Source organism: Haliotis rubra, unplaced genomic scaffold (genome assembly GCF_003918875.1).
Source record: "Haliotis rubra isolate DU_JTF1 unplaced genomic scaffold, ASM391887v1 Scf418, whole genome shotgun sequence".
NCBI classification, from domain to species: domain Eukaryota; kingdom Metazoa; phylum Mollusca; class Gastropoda; order Lepetellida; family Haliotidae; genus Haliotis; species Haliotis rubra.
In genome coordinates, this window is record NW_025767100.1 from 50,597 (window position 1) to 71,168 (window position 20,572).

Here is a 20,572-nt window from a genome sequence, read left to right on the forward strand (position 1 = left end):
AATTCAACATGTGAAAAAAACATTTAGCCATCTAACTTTAACGTGTAATAAATGTAATCATGCACATAGGCATAGGTACTGATTGTCCATATTACAATATCCCCATGGGTACACCTATTATATATTATTTGCATCAGTATTCTTCACGAGATAATGACAGCAAATGCGATTTTATAACGCATCATATTACGAAAACTTCCCTTTGAAAATGAACAGCAATGATTTCTCCCTATCCAAGATTCCATTCATTGGAATAATACAAATATGATCTAAGAAACAATAATAAACTTTGAAATATGTAAAATTTACCCGCACCCTCGATCCGATCACTGATGTCTTGATGAGCACTCGCTTCCCTAAAAGACGACAAATGCAAGGAGGATGGTGTCACAAGATCTATTTATTAATTACGACAGCACGAAATGTACATGGTACATGCAAAATCTCAATATAATATAAGCGGTCGATTGAAAGCAATTTCCTCGTGGCGAGAATATCCATATGATTGAATGATGTCATGAGAAATCAGTCATTCATGTCAGTGACAGCTTCGCAGTGAGTACCCAAAATGCTACTAATAGGGTTCCTCTAATATGAGTTACAAATGAAGCCTAGGGTTTACCAGAATATCTAAACTACAAACAGAACAATTCGACACTTTCAGTCAACAGCTGCACGAAGGGTTTTATGTGAGTTCGACAGAGGGTTTGTCAGTTTCCTGTGAGGAATCTTAGCGTGTCCTTGACCCATGAACAAGGCAGGCGTGCTTCTGTAATTTTCTTGAAAACCAGTGGGATGCTGTTGTACAAAACAACCTTAGCGCTAAGATCATCTTAACTAGGCTAAGGTATGAGAGTTAGGGTCACCTTAGCGATGAGATCGCTTTGTACAACGGCACCCAGGTGTCTTGTAGTTGTTCCTAGGTGGAGGCCGACCCGGAAGTCGTCTGCTCCGTGTCTGATCCACCGTCACTGTGTTGTTCTGTTGATGTGAACCCTACTAGGTATACAGGATTCGTATGTGTATGTGGAATGTTGTCCGGCACATTCCTTCAAACAAAAATGAATTTTATCAAACGTCGACACCACAAAACAAACATTTACATGCGTATTAAGATACCATCAAAGTGAACAATACAACATGCAAAAGCAAACTCTAAACAAGTGATGACTGTGAGATCTGCCTTATCAGACAAAAAAACAATCATATAGTACCATGCCTATTACCAAGTAAAAGTAAAAATATTACTTACCAAATGTGACGTCTTTGTCTGTACTTGCGACTTATGTAAAAGGCAACACCTGGACAGAGCAGAAGAATGCAGACAAGTATGGCAAGAATTTTCGGGATGTTCAGGAGACACTCATAGGTCGCCAGTTTGTCTTCGCAATCATACAGAAGGGAACAGGGGGTATTCAGACATTCGTTGATTTCCTTCTCGCAGAACTGTCCTTCGTAACCAGCTACACATTCACAGTGATAGGCTTGAAAGCTGGTTGCTCTGTCTGGATGTTCACATGGTAAATTCGGGTATCTTGGAGCACAGCTACCATGGTAACATGGGCTGGTGAGGACAAACACGCGGATGGACAGGGCGTGGCTGAAGCTCTTATTCGTATCTAAAGCCAGCAGAGAGAACTGGATGCTCCCATGGAATTCCTTGAGGGTCCTCAGCTTCAAATAATGTTTGGTCAGAGTTGTCCCTGAGTATATCATGGACATGCTTCTGTATGTCTCTTCATCTTCCCCAGGCGCATCAACCTGTGTAAGTGTAAAGTTGGCTGCCAGTCCCCTTGCATCCTTTTGAAGGATTGTCAGCTCTTCAGGGTCATCAACATCTGCGATCCAAAACGAGCCCAGCGAGTGATCCGTCAGATTGCCTTCAACATACACCTTGTGAATACTTTCAACAAATGATGGTATTGGCGACTGGGTGTCCCTCTGGTAGAAAGTAACAGGTGGATCATTAACATTTGACACGTTGATGAGTATTCTCTTCGTAAATGTAGATGATTGTATTCCCAAATCATGTATGAATACCTCAGTTGCATTTACGAGGATACTATCATAGCCATTAAAATCCTTCTCTGGTCGGTAGGATAGCATTCCCTCTGCTGTGAGGTTGGCTTCACCGCGATAAGGATGCTCCTCTACTGTAAATGTTAAATTGTCATGCTGCAGATCGTGGTACTTGATGACTTGCTTCACAAAGCTGTCCTCGACGCATTGGATAACACTGGTGTCAATGATGGGAGGTGTATTGTTCATATGTTTAGACACAATTGCACCGGAAAACATTCTTGGACTCGAGAAAGGAAGCGTTGCCCTCTTCTCGCGTGTATTTGATTTTGTCAAGCTTCTCTTAAATACTAAATTGCAGATCTGAAAATATTAAAGTTCAGCATTATTGACTGATCTGTATTACTGATTTACATCTGCCACTAGCAATACTATCATAGTAATACAAGGTGAACAGTAATCGCGCATGGCTATGTCACGTGAAGATGTGTCCGATACATCGAGGTACATTGATAAAGATACCTTGGTACAGAGGTATTCACATGTGCAAATATCAAACAACATGTGAAATCCTGATCTCCCAATTAAACTGTGAAATGTCCCATTTCATTACAGCACAAATGCAGAAGTTTCACGATCACCGGGTCTGCGCACTACGATTGCAATCTCGGTATTCAGTTGTGCCTTCACATACTAAAACCTCCCGATCAAAACAGTCTTTGTTGTTAATAATGACAATTGTCAGAGTTATTTTCCCTATTCCTGATGCCAACTGACAAGGACATCGCCATGTTTGTGAATCCTGAAAATAGCACCAACCTGCCATTTCAACTTATTACTCATGTATCAATTCAATTCAATTCAATTCTTTATTGTATGAAAGGCCATAGGCCCATATACAAAAGAGATACATCTTGACAATGGCATATATAATCAATTTTCTAACTAATCAATTCTTTTCATAACAAAAATGCATTGTAGATAAATAGAGCAACTTTAATTTTTGTGTTGTTTTGGAGGTTCTTTGCAGGAAAGTAAGGAAGACAATAGATTAACATTGATTTGAGATAAAGACAGTTGCGGTAGATACTTATTTCTTAGATGTTCATATACAGGACAAATAAACATAAAATGGAATTCGTCTTCAATAATAAAACAGAATGGACATAATCTTTGGTTTTTTTCCATAGAAACATATCTTCCACGGTTAATTAATAAATCATTAAGGCCTAATCTAAACCGTATAAAAGCATTGCGAATATTTCTGTATTGAAAGTGAGCAAGATAACACTCTGGCTCAAGCAACGACTTAAACTGACGATATGAATCGTATCTAGAACTTTCATTAATAGTTGAATGCCATTCCTGCTTAAACATATCAATAGCCCGCATACGAAACTGTTTAATAAACATATTTGCATTGACAACTGTCTGTGATAACCAAATACAACCCAAACAATATCTAAATAGTAAGGTGCGAATATGGGATGTCCAGTTATTCTTTCCAAGATAATCAAGATGTAAAAGCATATTGAAAGCTTTTTTAGGTAAACGATGTTCAGGCATATTAATTATTTTACACCAATATTTTAAAAAACGACAATAAGATGTTATGTACAATGGCAACCTCCCACATTCACCATAAACCATAACATTTGGTGTTGACAAACCAACATTTAGAAACTTTTTACAGGCAAGCAAATGAATTTTTTCTATGGTATAATACTCTTTAAAACCCCACATTTCAGATCCATACAGTAAAATCGGTTGTATCTGAGAGTCAAATAATTTGAAGTAAATAGTCGGTGGAACAAGACCGAGCATAGGAACAACAGAGTGAAGTTGTAAAAGAGCTTTCTTTGCTCTCCTCGCCAGGTTAAGTACGGACTTATTCAGATTCAGCGTATGGGTAAACAATATGCCAAGGTATTTATAATCATTCACAACATTCATACGTTTATCTTTAAAAAACCATTTCTCTCTAGCCGACAAAGGACCACCTCTTCGGAATATAACGATGTTTGTTTTATCTAGATTCACACTCAACTGCCATTTATCTGTATACGCTGAGAGTATATCTATTTGATTTTGAAGACCACAAACGACCCCATCGCATAGCATCTTATCCGTTTGCCTTATCCTACCTAGACATCTACCAACATGGCATGTAATTAAGTTTTCTTCTTGTGTTAGGTCTTTATGGTAAGCAACTTGTGCCTTTCGTTGCATATAATATGCAGGTTCTAAAATGTAACTAAGAAACAAGGACATGTAAATGTAGAAATTGGAGCAAATGGTACCTGAGTGACTGAGTTTAGTTTTATGCCGCACTCAGCAATGTCATCGAAGGACAGGAAAAACAACTAGAATATCACAGGTATAAATATAAAACTGGTGTGTCAATCTAAAATATTTCAATTACAGAAGACAAAACAATATAAAAACAGGCTAAATGTTGCACACGACCGAAAGTAGCTCACAATACCAGGGACCATGGGGACTTACATTGCCTTTGCTACCTACATGGACCCTAGCTCAATCAAACCATCCCTTCAGCAGCTGACGATTGTAGGCAAATTTAGCCACAAATGAAAATGGCAATAATACTTCGAGTAAAAATGTGGAAGATTATATTTTACTTCTTATGTTTTGGGGCTTACGTATCCTCTTAGGAGGACAATAATTTTAAGGTACTTCAACCTCCCTTGAGTATACCGCCACTAACAATCTAAGTATCTAACTCAATTACCAATGATAAAATATATATCTATATAAAAGACATATCGATCAAAATTTATCAGTTGGTTCAATTTCTTTTGAAAATTCAATAATTAAATGATAATTAATATTGCTAAAAGATCCTTAACTGTTTTGGCACTGAAATATTTATCCCTTGTGACTGACAAATCAATACAGTTAATAGAGTATGCACCAGACAAGCCCGTGATCAACAGCATGAGCATCGATCTACGCCACGGCGATACGATGACATGCGTCAACCCAGTCAGCGAGTCTGACAACCTGATCCCGATAGTCGCCTCAAACGTCAAGCATGGGTTTTACTGAAGATCAAATCTAACCCGGATTTTCACTGGTGGAGCAGATGGAAAAGTACAAAATACTACAAGCTGTTGCACAATGTATGTGGCAGTGCATACCAGAATTTTAGCATACATACCTGTATTGCATGAGAATCATTCGTTGAAACGTTACTCCTCAAAGAAGCAGTATCACAGATTTCACTGACATGGCGCCAGACATCGTCACCTGTGTGCAAAACCGAAACTTGATTGGTACAACAGATGTTGTCCTTATAAAAGGGGACGGAAGTTTACGCTACAGATCTGGTTTCGATTCTCACCATCGGTAAAATGAGCGAAGCAAAGTAAACGCTAGCTGCATATAGGAAAAAGCGGCGTAAAATTATACACAAACGTTCCTTTCAATGGTCCTTTGTATGGTGATCTACCTTCAGTTGTTGGCGATCTATAGCCTATGTTTATTTTGTATCGTCCACTATAGTTAAAGTAGTTTAGATTTAATTACTTGTTTTAAATATATATATCTGTGATAGACTAGTTGGTTTTACTGTCCTTTGTCGACAGATATTTTACATTAATTAATTTATTTTCATCGCTATATGGCTGTAACATTGCCGATGCGATGTAAAATTTTAACTCAGTCACTCACTCGTTCCTTTCAAAATGCGGTACAACGCAGATATGCTTAAAAAGGTTTTATATAGTTGCATTTGTACCGGAGTCCCATAGAATGATCGCTGATTCCTGGTGTTCATCTACTGGTGATGTTGGCAAATCAACGTTGATGTCTTCTGTTAGTTGCACATTGCTGATCGGCGACAGGTAGAAAGCAGGACTAACAAACTTGTAGAGCCTGAAAAAAAAATTAAATGAACATGCTTAAAATATTGTTCGTTATTTACTATGTCATACTTCGTATGAGAACATTTTTGTAGAAGTGGTGTTGATATCCCATGATTTATGTGAACAGAAGTACAATTCATTGATAATTCTGATATGTGTACACGCACTTGCTTCAGAGACAACAACACAAAACTTCACCTTCCAGTGAGAAACCGGGACAGCTGTGTGGAGGTGATGTCGGGGCTGACGATGTAAGGAGAATAATTCACGGCGGCCGGAGCACCGTAGGCCATGTGTTGATCGGTCTTGCTCAGTACACCGACCGTTAGGGCGCCACTGGAAACTACACAACAGCAGCCGTTTACTAAGGGTACATGGCACATCTTGCAGAATATACAGATAAAAAAACATCGTAATTGTCTCGAAATTTAAGCCAGGTAAAACAATGTTAATTCATTAATAGCAGCTGTAGGGTTTTTGCTTGAAAGAGCTGCCGCTACTGTCTAATGTTCTGATCGCCTTACCTTCCACTGATATTGTACAAACAGAACGATTGTGCTTTGCCAATGACTCGGAGATGACATCGCCGTCAATCACAAGTGTCTTGTTGGTACCTTGTTTTACAACTATGTCTTTCTTGCCTGGACAATAAAAAAGTCAGGGCGTGAGTTAATATTCAGCGTCACATCGGCAATATGTCAGAAATTTCGTGATGAGAACAATTTTGTTTAATTTTAAAATCAATAAATTCAGAACGTAAAAACCTGTCATCGAAGGACACTAAAACTTGAGTATCACAGCCCTTAATCTAAAACCAGTACGCTATCATAAAAATATACCACTCTGGACAACAACACAATATAAAAACGGGCTATAGATCACCAGCAACTGAACGCTGATCACCATACTAAGGACAGGAAACAACACTTTCTTCCACCTATGAAGTCAATGTCACTTTCCCCTACACCACACGCCTCTGGCGGTTAACATGTAAAATGGTGATAGCCTTTCTTGCCGTTCGTTTTTTTATGCCAACCCGATGTAAATGTCTCTGAATTGTCCTGCTACAAACTCGAACATGGTGTTGAGAATTAAAATGTCAGTTATGTCAGTAAGGGAACGTCGCCTGTTTCTGGCGAACAACACGGAAAAGTCGCCTATCCCCCCTCAAACCAATCACACGAGGCCGACCACCACGATGTCTGTTTTCTGTGCTTTCTTCAAATTCTTCGCCCAACAGTAGATCTGAGAACTGCTAACTTTTGTGCAATGTTGCTATTTTTCAAACCTTTTTGATGCAATTCAATAAATATTAGTAATTCATTTTGCTTTTCTGTCAGTTCCTTCGCATTGCGAGCCATGTCGTCTGCTGGGCACGCGACAGATGAAAACGCAAGCAATGACGTCATAAACGGTGTCATATTTCACAAGCAAATGTTAGGCGGTTTTCGAAAGAGAGACTCTTGTTGACAGTAAATGCTTCCGGGAGATATAGAGCAAACACGTTTCTTGCAATACTTTTGGCACGTCACTGTACATGTAATAATTCATCTTGACGCCAGATGATATCAATAACGGCGGTATCTGTAAATCAGCCCCACAACTTGATCATTCATTTCATCCATCCATCCATCCGTCCGTCCATTGAAAAGCTTCCCAGCTTCCTTATTTCATTCATCTGTAAAAAAAGTGCCATTTTCACAATGGATGTAATCATCATAAATAGGAGGGAAACTCAAAGTGACCAGTTGCTTCTTATGGAAGCGGAGGTGGGGAAGTGAGTTAAATTGCATATTTTATGCCTCACTCTGAGATCTTGGTTTCGAATCCCGGATGAGAGGGCTCCAATGTACAAGAATCTCTACTATACTGAGAAAATGTAGTCCTAAAGATAACATATGATGCATTTCACCCCTTTTTCAATATCATCTTGACGTCACTGTAAAAACGTTGGAATGCATAAACATGCAGTTCACTTGTGTTATACCAAATATGACTGTAGTCAGTTAGCAGAAAGACATAACATTATGTAGACTCCTCCAGAGTGAGTGAGTTAAGATTTAAAGTCACATCGGCAATATTTCAGCCATATCGTGACTAGTTCGAAATTCATAATAAATACATATAATATATAAAACCCTGTTCATGAAGGACAGTAAAATTACTAGGTTATCACATGAGGTAAAACTAGCTAGCATATATCTTTAAAAGTAGGAAAATATATTTGAACAATACGATATAAAAATGGGCTATTGATCGCCAACAACTGAAGGTAGATCACCAAACCAGGGCCCATGGGGACTTACATTAATTTTGCTACCTGCATGGACCCTAGTTGGATTTACACCATCCCTTCAGCCATTGGCGACAGAAGAGAAATTTAGCCATAAATTAAAAGCATACATATTCTACGATTAAAAACGTGGCAAGCCTAAATTTACTCTAAATGTGGACTTGAATCCTCCAGAAGCAATGTTTTATCATCTGAAACAGATCGGGAAATTCTACTATATGTCACGACAGATACTATTAGATTTCAATTCAATGAATACTCTAAGCACACACGTATATATATCTCGTGCCACAATATGATGTAGCCTATATTACGTATATATTGCCATCATTTTGACTTTCAAGGGGGACTCCATTGAATTTTCTAATAACTAACCACCAAGGCATATATTGTGTAATTATTATGCATACACCTTTACAATCTGTTGTCACTCAATTTGTACCCATATTATTCTTCAGCAGCATAGTTGTATTGTATTGTTCACTGTCAGAAATCGGACATGTCTTCTTAAAGACACTTAAATCAACTATATCTCACAAATCAATTGTGTCCGTGAAAGAACTCCTCAACAGGATCAGGTTCTCGCATGTTGTTTTGGTTTTTCTCTTCTTTTCTGTCAAATAGCTCTTCAGATTTTAAAATGATTAATCCCGTGTTCTGAATTTCACGCTTATGTGTATTCTTTGACGGAAAAGTTTCTGAACGGACGGGTGGACTGACTGACTGACTGACTGAAAACTTTTTACATAACATATTACATGGTTTTACAGAACATTCCAAGTTTAATGGATCTTGATAAAAACCAATATTGTTGTTTTTCAAAGTAACGGACGCTTAGCTAGGCCTGAACAGTGATTTTTTTAAATGACAAGAAGATTGTTGTAGTAAATAGTTATAAATACCTAGGTGTATTATATTCTTCAAATCATATAATGGGAAACTGTATTGCTGATTTAGCGATGAGAGGTGAACGTGCATTAATAGAAGTTATTATTAATCTAAGTAAAGTCTGAATGGTAAATTGTAACATTTTCTTTAAAATAGTTGAAATACAACCAATCTTATTATATGGCGCAGAAATATGGGATATGCACACATTCGATAAATTAGAATAAGTTCATTTATTGCATGCAAAATATTTTAATTGTTAGCTCTCAAACCCCGAATGCAATTATATACGGGGAATGCTTCAGGTATCCGTTATATATTAACGCAATGTGTAAAACATTATTGGCATGAAAACCGGATCCCACTTAAGGTATATTAAATGCAATTATATTACTTTAACTGTGGTTTCACTACTTATGCATCATATATTCGTAGATCACCATACTAGGGACCATGGGGACTTTTGCTACCTGCATGGACCCTAGTTGGATTTACACCATCCATTCAGCCATGCATTAAAAAGACAAATACTGTACGATTAAAAATGTAGTGAGATTAAATATACTTTGAAAGACGTGGTTTTACATACCCTTTCAGGGGAGCAATAATTTTACAATATGAAAACGGGCTATGGATCACCAGCAACTGAAGGTAGATCACCATACTAGGGACGGTGGGGACTTTCTTGTTACAACAATTTGCAGTGTTTGTGATGAGTAATCTATGTCAATTCAATGTTTTAAAAGTGCAGGTTTTGATTTCTATGAAGCTTAGTCTCACATTTCAGCATCATGAATGTTTCCTTACATAATAGTCAATGAAATATATTTTATTACAATTTACCGCAGTGTTATTACAGTTTGCCGCAGTTTATTACATTTTACCGCATTATTACAATTTACGTCGTAACACACTTCATTGTAATCTTCCCCGTTATTGGAATCAAAATTAACTTTCGTCTTGTCCTGTTGTTTCTGATATCTCTGAAACTCAGCGACATAATTTGCCGATGATGAATTTTGGCAAGAGGTTCGCCAATTATATTGCAATATAAGATTTGTCAGTAATTATATGATCACCATCATTAAGATATTAAACAGCACATTTTGAACGTTTGCCTTTAATTCTTTGAACCATGTTCCATACCTCAGACACTGGCGAGCGTAAATTAATTTTGGAGACATAGTTCCTCCACGATTGCCGGGCTATTTTTGTTTGAAGGTACGACTTGCCTTCGCATTGAGGATTTCAAATCTATTTAAGTTATGGACAGTTGGATGGAGCTGGAAATATTACTCTTCCTTTTCCCTCGCTTTTTTAGCTTGTCTACAATGTGTATTAAAGCATGGTTTTTGAACACGTGGGGTCATAGAAGACTTTGGTATACACTCATCACCATTTTATTTACATCACAGATCATTTACATCACGGACACAGTCAGGTCGTAGTTTCTATTTACATATAGTTTGAAATAAGGACCAGTCAGCCTTCGAAAAATTCCATCTTGTATCAGACTGACTGAGTTTGGTTTTACGCCACTTTTAGTAATATTCCAGCAATATGACGGCGGGGCACACCAGAAATGGGCTTCACACATTGTGCCCATGTGGGGATTCGAACCCGGGTCTTCGGCGTGACGAGCCAACGCTTTAACCATTAGGCTACCCCACAGCCCCCGAAGAATCAGATGAAAGTATGGTTGGGAAGTGGTCACAATCAAATTCATTGATGAGGATAGAATCTGCAAGAGATAAATCCAGAAAAGAGTGAATGTCAGTGGCAGTATGCAGATAGAAGCTTGAATCATCATTGTATATGCACCAATCATTATTGGAAATTAGATCTTCTGGTATCTTGCCTTTAGTATTGGTATTGGTACTACCCCAGAGTGGGTTGCTGCCGTTTAGCTAAGCCAGTATAACAGGGCTTCGGGAGTTGATCATAGGGTGACTGAAGATCAGTCGGCTGAAATGCCGATGAAGGCAGAATATATAGAGAGCATAATGTAAATGGTACACTCAGAGCAAGTGTTAATTGTACCAGGGCTGTGAATAACAGGAAAAATAATAAATTTTAAATTATTTGTCTGTTTCAGGTACGTTTCTTGCAGACAGGAAGCTGATGGTGTGAAATCCTGGCTAATAGCTGTATTTCATTAAACTTTGTCCGTAGTCCTCTGCAGTTCCACTGCACTATATCTTTAGATATTTTTTATTTTACTTTGGCGGGCGACAAGCTGTGTGCCCTAGAATGGACGTTTTCGGACATACTCATGTCCTCAAGTGATCCTTATTTGTTAAATAATTTAATTTTATCGTCTAACCCTATTGGGGCTCTGCCACTTTTTCTTTCAAAGAATATGGCTTCGGTTTGCCTTGTTTTTGACGTTTGTGTTAGACTAAGACCTTTGAGTTCACTGGGAAGATGTGTCACGATCATGAGATGGTTGTACTTGACTTTGGGTTGTGCCAGGAAGTGGTACTACAATTGGTGTAGACATAGCAGGTGACAAAATCTTAGGAGAATCGGTTTTGACCCAAGTCAAGTTCGTCTGACAGCTTATAGATATTTGGTTACTGTTGGGGTTGTATCAGATGCCGTTTTGGCTATGGAAGCATAGGTTTCCTTATTTTCATATCTTAAGACAATATTTTAGGGACCAGGAAAACTAATGGTTTTGGGTGAAATTTAGCTTATTAATCTCCGTCTACTGTTTCCAGATCGGACAATCTTTTGAGAATGATGAGTGATAGCTTGCGCAGTTGGTACATTTCTTAAAGTCACGGTCTCAATTTTCTGTTGTATGTGTCTTCTCACCACAGTGAGCACACACAACAGACAATGTGCAAGTACTGACACCATGACCAAACGTTTGGAATTTAATATTTAATATGTAGGTGTCGAAATACATTTTACAGTGTCCTGTCCTTAGTGATCTGGGGGTATTTGGAGAGGAAAATAAAAACAGGTATGCTTTTGTCTGAATGGTTCCCTGGTTTTGACGTGTTGTAAAATGCTTAATGTATGTGACCCCTTGATGTTTCATTTCTGAAATTCTGAAGTTCGGACATCTATCTCTAACGTATCCTTTGCTGGTGTTAAGCGTTCTATGAGGACAGACTTATATCGGAATGTGGACGGACGTTTCAGAAGCCGTAGGTTAGTTGCCTGTAGTCTTTTGATGCACTCAACAAGCAAACAGTTTCAACTTTAATCTCGTGTTATCTTAAGTCTCAGTCACTACAAAACGTGGCCAGTAATGAACGGATGTAGACAGTCTTTGGCCGTGAACATCTGGATCAGTGTCAAGTGGACGTTTTATTTTTTCAGGGTTGGTGTCGTAAGACATGGTAAGTGTTTAATAGTTCATCATCCGAATTCCCAACCCTTCGCGGAGCATCACAAGGATAATGCTAGTATTTAAAAATTTCCAAATCAGATTTTATGTAATTACACCAAATAAATGCACATGACCTTGCAAGTCCAGCCGATTGGGAGGCAACTAACGGGATCGGGTGGTCAGGCTCGCTGAATTAGTTGACACATGTCACCGTTTCCCAATTGCGCAGATCCATGTTCATGCTGTTGATCACTGGATTGTCTGGTCCAGAGGCGTTTATTTACAGACCGCCGCCATATAGCTGGAATATTGATGAGGGTGGCGTAAAACTTAACTCATTCATTCACTCACCAGCCGATTGATAAAACCGGGCCCATTCTACAACCCATCTAGGTAAAGTAAGGGCTGAAGTGGTGTGTTCAAGTGAACACTGTTCCTGGAACCCGTGCCCTCAGCCACCAGAATCCCATCCTCCACCGACACATTCTGCACCTGGGCCACATGGGGGCGAAGAGCTATTAGCGTTACTCAGCACCCACCACGAGGAGGTTGCTCTTCATGGGTGCCTACTAGTGAGTGAGTGAGTTAAAAGTTAAAGTCACTTTGGCAATATTACAGCCATATCGTGACTAAAACAACATATATACTACTCAAAAGATGTTAAGGGTGAAACGAAATGTGGACATCAAAATTAGAATGGGCAATTTTGAGACAAATAGGGACAGGAAACTTTCTGTATAGGTGTTATTTGGACTGAAGACATCATAACTTCATGACAAAAGTTATCATTACCCGTTTCATTAGGTAACTGTCAAATCTAACCGTAAATTCGGACTTCTTGATTTGAACCATGAACTCGGCTACACTAAACTGACCCTCATCAGCGAAACAACCATTATGCCACCTTATGCACATTTTACACGTGCTGTCCATGGATGTCATTTTATGCATGCACATTTTCACAATAAAAAGACCAAGCATTTTCAAATCGGCCTCATTTGAAATTTGAAGATGATCAGACGACAGCCCAGCATCCAAGACAGAGGAAGGGCAATAGGTTGGCTTCAAGATGGTCAAACCCAAGGAAGTGTTGCTAGGCGACTAAATGTAAGCCAAAGTGTTATCGGGTGACTATGGCAGGGGTTCAGGACAACAAATGCTGTCCAGAATCGGCCCATTCCGGAAGACCTCGATCAACAACAGCCCGCAATGATCGCTACTTGATGATGATGGTTCTGCGACAGCGATTTGTGACCGCAAGACAGCTTCAGGATCAGCTGAGAGCTGGCCGTTGCACCAACGCATCCGATCAGACAGTTCAAAATCGTCTACGTGTCCGACGTTTGCACGTTCTCCAGTCCGGACCACCACTACTTGAGCGGCACAGAAGAGCTGGCCGAGATTGGTGCCGTTGGCATGTTCGTTGGAACCGTGATCAGTGGGCACAGACAATCTTTTCTGCTGAATCCCGCTTCACACGCCAGTTTAATGATGGTCGTGCCTGTGTTTATCGTCGCCAACGAGAGAAGTATGCTGACGACAACGTTGCTCAACGTTTACCTTTCGGAGGCGGAAGTGTGATGGTCTGGGCGGATATCTCAGTGCACCACAGAACTGCTCTCTACATCGTCAATGGGAATTTGACTGGTCTTCGATATCTCATCGAGATTATTCAACCTCTGGTAATGCCACTGCTTCGTCAACTTGGACCAGGGGCCTGGTTCCGGGATGACAACGCTAGACCCCATCGTGCCAGGGTGGTCACAGACTTTCTGCAGCAGCAGAACGTTCAGCACATGGTGTGGCCTGCTTATTCACCCGACTTGTTACCAATTGAGCATGCCTGGGATGAGATAGGACGAAGAATTCAAGCTTATCACGTCCCTGCCATCAACCCACAAGAACTGGGTCAACAACTAGTCGCAGAATGGACAGCCACCCCCCAACAATGTTTTAGGCGTTTAATGAATCGCATGTGTCAACAGGGTCAGGAATTCATCCATGCTAACGGTGGCTACACGAGTTATTAAAAATTTCTGGCTTTGTGTGAACTCTGATTTTGGGGTACTTGACTTCGATGAATTGTGGAATAAAGCTGTGCTAAACAATTCACTTTTTGTTTTGTGTTTTCGTTTTTTTAGAGCTTGAGGTTTTGTTTTTGTCATTGGATGTCACAATTTTATTTCCATATCTTCTACTTATATTCCAAAATACTTGTGACCCTTAACTTCTTTTGAGGAGTATATATGAACAATAATTAACAATAGAGTATAAAATCCTGTCAACGAAGGACAGTAAAACAACTAGAATATCACAGATATAAATGTAAAACTCGTAATTAAATCTAAAACATTTTAACTATAGAGGAAAACACAATATGAAAATAGGCTGTAGATCATCAACAACTGAAGGTAGCTCACCATAGTAGGGACCATGGGGACTTACACACTTGTGCCCACTAAAGTCATATGAGAGTATTAAATTTAAAATATTCAGCTGATTGCATATTTGTTGTGATGGTAATGTGTTGTTGGAAACATATTGACAAGTACATAAAGAAAGACATTACGTTTAATGCAGGTCTTCTTTGGCGTCATGTCCGTTTTCTTATGAGCTCTACTGACAGAAGTCACGGTTTGGATGACACATTTGCCTGGTTCCAGCATGAGAGGACTATTCTTGAAGTCCGCACTCTTCAGACCATCAGAGAAGTTTCTGTTAAGGAATTCAGACAGTGAAACGTTGACAGCACCATGAGAAAGACGTATATTCCCCTTCAGGATCTCGACACGTCGAGTTGTGTTGGAACCGACTCGCATTGTTTGATAAATTTCGTCGGCTGAATTCTCACTCGTCAGCTGCCAGTCTGAAACATCATTTAGATGACATAAGTATAGCTGTGAGAAAATGAAACACTCTTAAAATTCAAAACAGATTTAACCATGAACCATGCTGGATGGTTTGGGTTGACAAATCAAGAATCATAATCAGGAGACGTTTGGTGAGTCAGTGAGTTAAACTTTTAAGTCACATCGGCAGTATTTCAGCCATATCTTGACTATATCAAGTTTATCATAGATATCAATTTTAAAACAAGTAATTAAATTTAAAATATTTTAACTATACATGACAAGACGATATAAAAACAAACTATAGATCGCCAACAACTGACCAGATCACCGTACTAAGGACTTACAGTATCTTTGCTACCTGCATGGGCAGGACACGTTTGGATTCAAACCAGTGACAGGTGGATCCCAGCAAAGAAATAGATAAACTGACGACATCTCAGAACACCTGTCCAGTTGGCCCCAATAAAAAAGAAGGAACAATAAATCAGGTTTTGTCTTACCAAAATAATCAACATCACTATGAGGATCATCCCACTTGATTCCAACCCGGTCATTGTACTCGGTAACTGAAACGTTCAGTCCGGCTACATCTTCTGCTGAGACAAACAGTGGCACTGGTTCAGTAGAGGAAACTGTGGGAGATTTAATGTCAACGATAAATGGACAGCATGCAGTGTGGTTGAGACCAGCAGAATTAACCACGGTAACGCCAACAAAATACTTTTGATCCTGTTGAAGACTTTCGTTTGTTGAACTCAATGTTACATTCTTCAATCTGTTTTGAAGGGGCATTTGAACAATATCATGTAGTCCACATTTTGTTCCAATTCCAACAACGACTGCGTTGATGTCACTAAAATCCTCGGATATCTCCCACTTAGCACTAACAGCATGATCATTTCCAATGTACAGTGCAGGTTCATACAGCGAGTAGTCCGGATCAAAGCAAGTGACATCAGTCACCACTGGAGGTGTTGTGTCAATGATGATTGCCTCAGACTTGATTTGTTTTTCATAACCAGCATGATCAGTTACTTTCACATCAAAATAGTAGGCACTTACTTGGGTATCAGTGTAGTTAATACGATCAGTCATCCGAGACGGAGTCAGTGTCAAGTTGCTGAGTTCAAAATGCCTGATTGATAATCCCTGTTGGTCTGTACTCTGGGAACAGGAACCTTCAAAGCCACAACTTTCTTTGCAAAGATCCTTGCAAGGAACACAAAATGACATTTCTTTTTTATAAGGTACTATATTTGCAGTTGTGTTCTGAGAATCTGATAGACCAATAAAAATATCCTTTATACCACTCTGTGAATCATAAAATGCCCTTCCATACCGACATGGATGTATTTGCGGGAGCGGTAGTCTCACTGATGATAGGAGAAGGTTAGTTGAGAATGGGTCAAATGGATCATCAACTTGTGGAATATATCCATTATTGTTCCAGGAGAACACTGTGGTGACAACGTATCCTTGGATGTCCAGTCCAGAATGCTGTCCCTTCAACTGACCGTTGATGAATAGATTTACATTCCACGAATCTGTTGATGGTGTTGAGTCATTTATTGTTTGAAAGGAAAAGTCGTTCAGTGGGAAACTTGGGTCAAAGTCTCCATGGACATTGTAAACTTTGATTCTGGATTTATCCTTGGCCCAGAACAGAATGAGGGGTTCTGAGATGTTATTCATAGTCAAGAGAACGCCAAGGTTCCAACTCTCTTCATCAGTTAATACAGTCCTGTTGCCATTAGAACATGCACTGCCATTGCATTTATCTATAAATATCTTTGCATAAGCCTTTAAGATATCATCAGGACTTGGAAGACTTTCTTGAACCAGACCTATAATAGATGAAACGTTGTGTCGTGCTGTAGCCTGAAGAGAAAATGAATAGTTACCTTCAATCAGCAGCATTGGGTTTGTTTTGACTCCTCCTTTCTCAAACATTTGCAGCGAGGGGTCAAGTCGTGCATATATCTTGACATGGTTATTGTCTAAAATGTCAACAGCTTGGGATTGGAAAACATCATCCAAAATCATTATTTCCTTTTTATAGTCATTCTTCAGTACTTCTCTTTCAGTTTGACATGTTGAATCGTGTATGTTGGTATTGATGAGCATTGTGCCCTGTAACAGATTCGTATCGCCCCAGGACCTTGAACTGTACCTCCAATCTGACCCAATTTGTATGTTTCCAGCAACTGGAGGGTTGTAATCTGCTAAAATAGGTTTGCTTGTCACAGTTGTCTTCAAACCTGCCTTATTAGCTGCTGTAACCTGTATATAGTATGGCCTGGTTGTGTCTAACATGAGATCGTTGAAGTGGGCATCGGACGTTGAAACAGTGACAGAACGTAAAACGTCTTTGTCTTTGGGGGATAAGGACGTTGAATCAGTGCAGAAAAAGCCTCCTAAGAATGCTACTGTGTAGTAATCTATGGAACTTTCTTCATCTGTAAATCCTGTCATGTTTATATGTAGAGAGTGCAGTTGAGTGGCATATAGAATACCAGATGACCGTCCACCATCAATGATCACTTGCCCTGGTTCAGGTGATGTTGTATCAATTGTAATTGCTTTACTGGATGCAATCAGACACATCCCTGCCTCATCTTCAGCTTTGACAAGGACAAAGTAAACCTCAGAATGATTTAATTGAAGACCTTTTATGGTTTTGATTGTGTCTTTGTTGACAGACTCAAATGCCACAAGTGGCTGAAAGACAAAAGCCTGACATTCCAAGCTTGTATTTGACTCTGTATGTTCTTCAGTGTCAACAGCAACTTCATATTTCCGAATGTTAAAGTCAGATATAAAGTCAGACCAGGATACTGGTATTTCACTGGTGCTGGATTGGTACTCAGCAACTTCGATATCTCCCGGCACGATGTCTGTTCCAAATCCAACTCGGATTCCATTTGAAAAAGATTCTTCATAACGTCCAGTAGAACTGTATGCCCTCACTGTGATGTAATATGTAACTGTTTTTGCGGTTAGATTTAAATGCTTAAAGATATAACTTCTGTTGAGACTAACATTTTCAAAGAAATGAATATTGGATCTCCTCTCTTTATATCTTCTGTCATTCCCTACAGCCACTTCATAGTATTCAATTTTCTGTGATGGGTCCAAATCATCTATTTCTCCAAACGGATCCCAATTTGCTGCAAGGTAATTTGTAGGTAGCTGGTAGTTGATGTCAGACGAAATGCCATCTCGAACATTCCCAGGAACGGGAGGCTGAATCTTGACCATCACCCCATCAGATCTACCAATCATGGTGCGGTTGAGGGCATCAGTGGTTCTCACAATGACTCTGTATGTCTTCATATTCTCCAATGTCAATTCATCATTGTAGAATCTATGGCCGTTCCCAGGGGTTTGTTCAAAGTCTTTGATAATCTCCCCTGTGATGTCTTCTACTCCCCACTCTGCTGATACTACTAGACAGGGATCAGAGTAGCCCCACCTTCCCTGAATGGTCGTTAAGTCATGTTGACTGTTAATATCATCATGTCCTAGTCCATCTAAAACAACTAGGTAGGGTTGTGGGCTGATAGCAACTGGACAACTTTCTTTCACTATGAACAGACCGGCTTTGTTGAAAATGCGGACACTGACAAAGATGAGGGTTCCAGATTCCAAGTGTAGGTTTGAAACTACAAACAGTCCTTTGGACAAACTGACTTTTGTGAATGGAAGAACATCTGTCAGTCCTCGCTCACTTCCCAGTCCTGCTTCATACCTGAAACATACCACAGTTTTAACATTATGATTATATAAACGATAGCATATGAGGAAATGTTGTGGCTGTAATGGATGTTTCTGCATAAATATTAACTGTGGGTTTTTAGTATCATGATTTTAAGGAAGACAACACAAGAGGAAATTGCTTGGATATAAGGAATGTTTCTGTAAACATCTTAACAGCGATATCTATTTACGTTAAGTAAAACTGTTACTCACCTGTCTATCTGTGATTCGGGATCTTCGAATCCATTCAAAAATACAGATATGAACGTTGTTTGTTGCTGGCAGACTACTTCCTGTTTTGATGATGGATTAGATGATGTAACTACTGACACTTCCCCTATGGTTGGAGGTGTCTGATCAAAGATGATTTCTTTGAAGAATTTGTTACGAAGATGTGCACCATTTTCAATTTCCAGAGTTATATACAGGAATGAAACTGCATCTTGAAAAACTCCATTTGTGTCAAAGCTCCAGTGTCTCTCAGTTGCCAATAGCCTGGTTGCCACTAATATATGTGAGCTGTCTTGTTCTGTACGTGCTGTGATTGATACGTTAGTGATGGTACTTTCTGCTTCTTCGAAAAACCTCCAAGAACAAGTGACAATTGTTGACATCATTGATACAAAGGGTGTACACTCATAGTCAATAATAGAGACAGGAGTGTTATCAACTGTGATTGGCGGTGAACTCATTAACGCCGCGTTGCCAGCCATATCCGAGCCATATGTTGTCACGAAATATGTGTTGTTTGCTGAAAGACTTATGTCCAATGGATCAAGACCCGACTTTGAAATATCAACAGTGTGTTTTTCACCAGAGACTGGGAGGCTCCCTATGGACCAGGATATCACAGGCATAATATTTGCATCCTCTACAGACCATGATATTGGTAGAGTTGTTGTTTGGTTTAAAAACAAAAGTGAGTAAGTCATCATTTGACCTCTGTACTGTTGATTTATAACAGGAACTTCATGGTCAACCATTACACCATTTGATGATGATACGATGTACGAGTCTGGACATTCCACACCAGTTATAGCCCGGACTGTAACATAGTACTTCACATTGTTGAAGTTTGTATTTGTTATTTCAGCATATCCTGAACTGTCGCTGACCATCGTAAGTCCATAGTTTGTGTAATGCATTATGTCACTCAGATATGGATGTGTTCCTATCGCCCAGTCGTAGCCGGCTATTCCACACGTATCACTACCGAAGCCATCGAACGACATGGAGAGACTGGAGAGATCCTGCTGGAAATCTGCATCTTCACTGATACTTCGACCATCATAGACTGTTCCAGGGGAGTTTCCCTTCTCTACATGTATTGACTTTGATGAAGCTTCTGCTGTCAAACCTGCTCCATTTGTAACTCTGATAACGACAACGTACTGGGTCTTGTCATCTGATATAAAATTGCGAGCTTCTAATATTACAGATGATGTGCTGCCGATAGTTGGTAAACTGCTCACTTCGAGTGCACTGTATGGCATTGTTTTTCACACAAAGCAGACTTTCAGCTATACCACTCTCAGGATCA

General features: G+C 39.5%; 1 protein-coding gene across 1 annotated transcript; it reads right to left on the reverse strand.

Annotated features, from left to right (window-relative positions):
• Positions 1–382: 382 nt before the first annotated feature.
• LOC124288420 lies at positions 383–20,525 on the reverse strand. Its single transcript, XM_046724937.1, has 9 exons — positions 19,246–20,525; positions 15,777–19,024; positions 14,994–15,290; positions 6,428–6,544; positions 6,102–6,246; positions 5,777–5,913; positions 5,198–5,286; positions 1,253–2,382; positions 383–1,049 (listed from the first exon to the last, which is right to left on the reverse strand). The coding sequence occupies exons 1-9, from the start codon at positions 20,523–20,525 to the stop codon at positions 920–922; spliced, it is 6,573 nt and encodes a 2,190-aa protein (XP_046580893.1). The 3' UTR covers positions 383–919.
• Between the last annotated feature and the right edge of the window lie 47 nt (positions 20,526–20,572).

What these genes read in the sequence shown, in the direction of transcription:
- LOC124288420 (XM_046724937.1), bottom strand. Translation starts at nt 20,525, where the DNA reads ATGCCATACAGTGCACTCGAAGTGAGCAGTTTACCAACTATCGGCAGC. An exon ending in TAGTGATGTTGATTATTTTG is followed by an intron (nt 15,291 to 15,776) that starts GTAAGACAAAAC and finishes ATGATGTTTCAG; the next exon opens with ACTGGCAGCTGACGAGTGAG. An exon ending in AGACAAAGACGTCACATTTG is followed by an intron (nt 1,050 to 1,252) that starts GTAAGTAATATT and finishes TTTTGTTTGAAG; the next exon opens with GAATGTGCCGGACAACATTC.